The sequence below is a fragment of the Mandrillus leucophaeus genome, unplaced genomic scaffold, assembly GCF_000951045.1.
Source record: "Mandrillus leucophaeus isolate KB7577 unplaced genomic scaffold, Mleu.le_1.0 Scaffold1212, whole genome shotgun sequence".
Taxonomy (NCBI): Eukaryota; Metazoa; Chordata; class Mammalia; order Primates; family Cercopithecidae; genus Mandrillus; species Mandrillus leucophaeus.
In genome coordinates this window covers 221,526-229,186 of record NW_012100455.1, presented here as the reverse complement: position 1 = coordinate 229,186, position 7,661 = coordinate 221,526, and the positions used below count along the sequence as shown (strand labels likewise).

General features: G+C 34.9%; 1 protein-coding gene across 1 annotated transcript; it reads right to left on the bottom strand.

Moving 5' to 3' along the window:
* Positions 1-2,235: 2,235 nt before the first annotated feature.
* On the bottom strand, positions 2,236-3,189 carry LOC105533009 (olfactory receptor 52M1-like). Its single transcript, XM_011971346.1, has one exon. The coding sequence runs from the start codon at positions 3,187-3,189 to the stop codon at positions 2,236-2,238; it is 954 nt and encodes a 317-aa protein (XP_011826736.1).
* Between the last annotated feature and the right edge of the window lie 4,472 nt (positions 3,190-7,661).

Genomic DNA, 7,661 nt, shown 5'->3' with positions numbered 1-7,661 from the left:
TGTCTTATATGCTTTCACTTATTTAATTACTAAAACTCTATAAGATGGCCGGGCTTGGTGGCTCACGCCTGTAATCCCAGCACTTTGGGAAGCTGAGGCAGGCAGATCACCTGAGGTCAGGAGTTTGAGACCAGCCTAGCCAACACAGTGAAACCCTGTCTCTACTAAAAATACAAAAAAAATTAGCCGGGTGTAGTGGCACATGCCTGTAGTCCCAGCTACTTGTCAGGCTGAGGTAGGAGAATCACTTATACCTGAGAGGCAAAGGCTGCAGTAAGCCGAGATCGCACAACTGCATTGTAGCCTGGGTGAAAGAGTGAGGTTCCATCTAAAAAAAAAGAAAAAAAAAACTCTATAGGAAAATAAATTTTATAATCTTCATTTTGTTTACTGTATCAGCAAGATCCAGAAAGTTTCAGCAACTTGCCTGAGTATATGCAGGACAGTAAGTAACTAATATAAGTAATTAACTCTGGTATTCTGTCCTCAGAATCAGTTCACTTAACCATTAACTTTACTAATAGTTTAATTGACAAAGTGGGCTATTAAGAATTAACTACAGTACACTGTGACTTTTTTTATAACAGTTGTAGGAAGAATTTCTAGTTAGTATGACTTAAGGAAATAATCTAATCTTTCAAACAAGGTGCAGGAGTTTAAATAGGAGTTATGCCTTGAAGCCTAGTTCTTTCTAGGTATGAAAAAGGAATGGAGTACGGAGTAAAATTCTAAATAGAGACATGAAGGTATGAAGAGATATGTTGTTTGGAATGCAGGTGTGAATCTTCATGGACGGTACAAAGACTGCAACTTATGTGGAAGAACATTAAGGGAAAAAGGGGAAAAGTAGTTCATATAGCTGTTCGTTGCCATCCTGGATCTTGCATGGGTCTAATATGACCAAGTTTTTTATATATACACACACACACAAACACACACACACAAAAAAAATTTTTAGGAAGATAACTCTGTTGTTAATGTAGGTGCTGCACTGAAAATAGTAATTACAAGCTAATGCCTTGAAGACTTCAGTCGAAACTTGAAGTAGTCCTAGTGAGAAATGGTAAAAGATTAAACAGTGGTATTTAGTAGTGTCTAAACAAGATGGATATAGAAAGGAAGCCGAGATATTTACCTTAAAGAAGGCTTAAGATTAAATAGGAAGCAAATAGTGAGAAAAGAAAGAAGGTGAAAATAATTTTTAAAAATTGTAAATCACTAAAAAGAGAACAACAGTTTAATAAAATTTAGTGTGTATTTATTGCTTGTATCTGAAGTATTTTTAATTTTGTACTAGCCAAAAAGAAAAGAAATGAGTTACATTTTTAAGAAAAGAAAATCCAGATTTTTCCAGTAAAAAAATTTATATTATCTATAATAATCTTATTTTTAATATTTCCAGTAGTATAAACACCAATACACTTAAAGTGACTGCTTTGTAATAGATATTTTCTTTCAACAAAAGGTGGTAGCATGTTGCTGATGGCCAGCATATCTGAATCAAGTTCAGAGGGCCTGACAAAGCTCTAGGCAATGTCCCAAAAATGTAGTGTCAAGCATAAAGCTCCTTGTGTTTTCAGGAGACTCTGTGATAAAAATTTAAAGGATAGTATCTTAATTCAGGTAACAAACCAGTGGCAGACACAAGTTATTTTTGGTAAAGAGATAATATTCTATGAGCGGTAGATTATTTAAAGATATGTTGACTTGATTATTGCAATGTTGATCATTCCACCTTTACCGTTTGGCAACTTGTACCATGTGTCAGTTCTTTTGCACGCATACAAAATTATTTGATGTATGCAGGGGGTGTGAAGCCAGTTACATTCCCTCTTCTTCAGAATATTGACAGTTATCATGAATTTATCAGTAACAGGTTCTTTATGGGAATTTTAAAATATTTCCATGGATTTTCCCCCTTTTTCAATCACTTCTTATTTGAAAATAAATTACTACCCATAGTTATACCAAAGTTCATTAGTAGCAAAGAGTAGAAGGAGATTCCTTTCCCATTCAAGTTCTAAGTAAGCTCCCCAAGACCCAGTTGCACACAAAATATATAACACCTAACTGGATGCACTAGAATTGGAGAGTTTCTATTATATATGACCATTCTTCCCCATTAAAATTTGATTAAATGTCTGATTTATTTGGGTGACATTTAATGTCAGTTATGAGAAAGGGATCAATCATTTGCCCTCCTCCTTTGTGATTCTGCCATCTCTACAAACAATTTTAGCTTAGTCGAGCAACTTTTATCCTTAGAGAACTGATGACATGGTCTCGAATTTTCTTGGTCCTAATACCATAAACAATGGGGTTAAGAAAGGGTGGTACCAGAAGGTACATATTGGCAATGAAAATATGAATTTGGGGAGACACATTATGGCCAAAGCGGTGGGTCAGGAAGGTAAAGACAGCCGTGGAATAGAAAACGAGGATGACACAGACATGGGAACCACACGTGCCTAGAGCTTTAAGACTTGCTTCCTGTGATGGAAGATGAAAGACAGCTCTGAGGATTAGAACATAGGAAACAGCAATAAAAAAGCCATCACAGGACCCAATAACAGAGGCCACACTGAGGCTGTAGCGCTTGGTGGTCCCTGTGTCTTCACACGCCAGTTTCACCACGGCCATGAATTCACAATAAGTGTGTGCAATGATTCGAGTTCTGCAGTAGGGCAGTTGTTTGAGCAGGATGGGTTGTGGAGAAAAGAAGATCACTCCCCTGAGGACCACAGCAGCTCCAATGTTGGCAATGCGACTGTGTGTGAGAACGCTGGCGTGGCGCAGTGGGTCACAGATGGCCACATAGCGGTCAATGGCCATGGCCAGGAAGAAGCCCGATTCCATGGCAGTAACACTGTGGATGAAGTACATTTGGGCCAAGCAAGCATCAATGGTGATATTACGGGCTCTGAGCCAGAAGAGACAGAGCATGCGAGGCAGCGTGGATGTGGAGAGGACCAGGTCAGTGACTGACAGCATGCACAGAAACAGGAACATAGGCTGGTGGAGGCTTCGTTCTGCCTTCACCACGGCCAGGATGGTCACATTCCCCATCAAGGCCACCACGTACATGCAGCAGAAGGGAATCCCAATCCAGGCATGCAGATGTTCTAGTCCTGGGATGCCCATCAGCAAGAAGGTGTTTGGTGATATTTGGGATGTATTGGCTGGTCCCATGGTGCTGCTGCTTCTGCCTTTGCAGTTGGATTTCTCGATTTTAAGGCAAATGTTTTCTGCCAAGGTCATTACAACCAAATCTGAAAACAAATGAAAAACTAATCTAAAGATACAAAAATACCACATTGAAATACTTTCAAGTTTGTATTTTAGAGTGAAAAATACCATCACACAAAGCAAAAACTATATAACCAGATACAAAGTAGTAATTGTAAATTGTCATTAATCTCATGAAACTTTTAAAAGAAAAAAAAACTTTGCTAGCAATCAATGTACAATAAAAATTTTATGACATTTTTTGAATTTGCTATTTGATTTAATCATAGGACAAATGAGCTTTTGATAGAAACATCGGATTTTACAAGTGGAAAAAATCTTATAATTAATCTATCCCAAATTCCTGTTTAACATCATCCTAAAATATAATTCTCTAGCTGATGTCTGAGTGCTGTCAGGTATAGTTGTTCATTTCTTAGACAATCCAGTACGTGTTTTGTTTTCCTAGTGCTGTCACAGAACCAGTCCCTAGGATCTGGGAGGCAATATCGGCCCTTTCCTCTGGAGTTCTACAGACTGCGTATCTTCTGCATGGCAGTCTTCCCCAAACAGGAGAGTAAGTCACGTATTCACTAAGTTCTCTCTTTTTCAAGAGAAACATTCTCATCTTATATGCCCAATTGTTTTAAGCCTGGTTTTAAGAAATCCTAATTTTCTACTTCTATATATTCTCCAGTGTGTCCTGTGATTCTTAATTTTCATTATTTGTATCTGAACCTATTAGTCACAAGATGGATCAATGCACCTGGCATCTCTTGATTTTTACGCTATTAGGGTGAGTTCAGTTTATATCGATTTTTTAATGTGAGGTAAGGGATAAAAGTAATATTTAATTTCTCTTGACATGAAAAATATATTTTCCTAAAATCTACCTATATTATTTTTTAGCTGGAAAGTCAATGCAAGCTAAGTATCATATTTTCAATTTTAGTAATTAGAAGCTGAAGGTGTTACAGATGATGCAATGACATTACAAAAAACGTGGCTGAGACACAAAAAACATCTAACATATTTCTTCATGACTGCAAAGTTAAGCTGTTTCGTTATGTCAAACTCAAAAGCTCTTGTCACAGAAGTTAAATGCATAGTCAACTATAACCTACCAACACTTTGATGAATTTTTAATGTTAATTTTTTCATGATTTGAAGCAAATGCCTATACTGACTCTGCACTTAAACTTGTTTGTATTATTTTATAAAACACTTTAAAATAATCATTAAAATGTGTTTCTGTATTATTAAGCACTTATCACTGATCATACCTTGAATTTAATCAGTGTTACTACCGATTTTATAAATATGTATTGTACATCTACATCAAAGCAATTGAAATATAATTTTGAAATAAGTTTAGGCTAATTACAAGGTTATTTATATCCTCTTACAAAATTTTGATTATCCCTTTTACAGCATGCTCTGTATACTGTTCATTAATTGGTGAAAAATCTGTTGAATTTAATAATAATGAGATTCCAAATAATGAACCCTGAGTACTTCATTATAATTTATAAAATCTCACCAAGTGTCCCATAAACTGAAATATGACTTACATTACTCAGTATTTGTGTTTGAATATAGAGTACTTTATACTGAGTACATATATGATTAGAAATACTCCCAAAGGTATTTTGAAATTTTCCCAATTTAACCTGTGCTTTATAAAATGATTTTTTACACAATACTTTAAATTATTGTATATAGCTCAGAAGAAACAAAGTCCAGTGAACCTTAAAATGTATCAGCTGTCACTTGTAATGCTATCACTTCTGGCTTTTGGTTGTTTTCTTTCTTCTGGTTGTTTGCTTTCCCATCATAGGCTTTTCCTATGTTATTTTATTAACTTCATTTATCTCCACAATAAGGCTTAAGTTGCCCAAATCATACTAACACTATCTCATTTTTCAGGTTTTTAGTCTATAAAATGGTGATATCAAAAGGTTGTAAAGATGATTAAGTCAATTAAAACACGTTAACTTAGAAGATTATCTTACATAGAGAAAGAATTTAATACAGCAAGCCTTGGAATTTGATCATTATTCCACAGGTAATATAGATCTAGTAAAATATCTAAGCAAAGGCACAGCATAAGCAGATTTTCATTTTAGCTAACAAAACGAACAATTCTTTCTAGCCTTTTCACCAGGCTACTCTTTATCTTCTCCACAGGGTAACACCAAAATTATAACTATTTCCCAAATGCACCATGCTTCTTTGTAAAATTCTGACGTTTTCACATACCCATCTAATTTTAGTTTCCTCCACATCTTTTCCCCCCCACTTCCCCTTGCAAAATACTGCACATCCTGTAGTACTGAGGTCAAAAGTAATCTCCTCTATGACTCTTTGTTGAATTACTTTAGGCAGAAATTTTCTCTGCTCTCATTGCATTTTTATACATTTTTATATTTCACTTTGACAGCTTATTAAATTGTGGAATATTGTATTTATTCATATATTTCATGACATCTCTTTTACTCATAAAATTAAATTTTCCTCAGTGTAGGAACTGTAGCATACCTAGGTATTACCAAGAGCCAAACCAAAGACTGGCATGAAATGATGTTTAGTAGAAGGAAAACACGAGTAGTTGCACAGCCATGTGACCCCAAAACCTTGTTCTGAACACTGTTCCATTGATACTTCCAAATACTTTCCTAAATGAAATTACATTTCTATTACTTATTACGATTTAAGCAACACACACAGGTATTAGAGTTAAGACAAGTGTCCCTGCTATCTCTTCCTACAGTAAAATAAAAAGACTTCTGTTCTTTAGTTTATCTTTATCACTGCTTTGTTTTGCCATGATTAGAAAACAGGACTCTTAGAACAGGGAGATAGTACCATTTGTTGAAGGTTGATTCTGTGTAAATTACTGCTTTAGCTGAGGGTTCAAAGAGCTTGATTACCCAGATTTTCACTTCCAGGTAAACATAAAGCTATTCATGCATCTCTGTTGGCTCTCAGAATTTTTTTAATTAACATATTATTTCTAAGAAACATATTTCATGTTGTACCTACACACATCTAAGACTTTCTCCCGTGTAGCCATAAATTATGGTATACTATATCCAGAAATTCAAGCACACAGGGACTTTTAAAGGTTTTCTAACATTATGTGAAGGCTCTTTCAGCAAACCATATCTATGCTTAAATAAGTGCATTCAATATGCACATATTGATTTAAATATTATTAGATTTAAATGTCTTTCCATACTTTCTACTCCTTCTTATCTCTATAGATTAACTAGTTTGAGGATAAATACATGACAAACAATAAGAGTTAATGTGACAAAAGAATGTAATGATTGCCCACCTGATCACTTCAACAAATAGACACATTTTTTTTTCAGCTTACTCCTAAATAATGTTCTTTGCACAGAAGTTCTGATTGATCAACTTCTAATGCTGAATGGAAGGAAACCCGGTGTTCTTTGTTCACAGCTGTCTCTTCTTCCACGGCCTGTCTTGTTCAAGCAGTTTTAATGCTATTTTAATTTTAATTTGGAGTATCTCTGACCTTATGCTCCTTATATTTTAGCTAATTAACAGGTAACTTAACTTTCATCAGTTATGAAAGGAAGGGTCTATTTCTCCTTGTTAGTATATACCTGTAATCTTTATTTTTAACTTTACAAAGGACATTTAAAGAGCTGAGCATTACCTTTTTGCCGTTCTCATAGTTCTATAAATGCCGTTGTTTGAATGTAGCTCTCTCCCCTCTTTTCTTGCCCTGTGTCTCCTTTTTTTCTCCTCTCTTTTCCTGTCCTGTGTCTCTAACTTAACTCATCCAAATTAAAAGCTGACAGTCATCCATAAAGCCACCTTCTAAAAGGACCAGATACAAATAAACGTGCTGAATGAACACGAGCTGGAATAAAACTGACTGCAGATCCTACTTGATGAAAAGCCGTTAAGTGGAAGGAGAATCAGTGGTCCTCTGGGATTAAAGGGCCTTTCCCCAAACTAAAGGTCTATTTTACTTTTAGATGGAGTAATTATTCTGAAGTATCCTTTAAGATAATAAAAATGTTTTCCCCAAAGGTCTGTTGAGTTCTTTGGTACGAAATACATCTGCTGAATATATCAAGAAAAAATATTATGAAACAACTTGATCTTCAAAAATGTATTTGGAAAAAAATACCATGAAACAGATGAGAAAAAAGAAAGTTGATAAATGTAAAAAATATAAAATGGTGCAAAATTTTATAGGTAATAAAAGGTGACATCAGGATCTGAATTCATGTATCTCTGGCTCCATATTTATTTACTTAACCCCTATGTCACTAAAATTAAAAATGATTACGCCTGAATTAAAGTCCATACTTGTTCTTTTACAAAGTGTTTAATTCCATGGATTATAACAGACAATATCCAAAGTGATTAATAAGTACCTTTGTTTTTTTTTTTTTTTT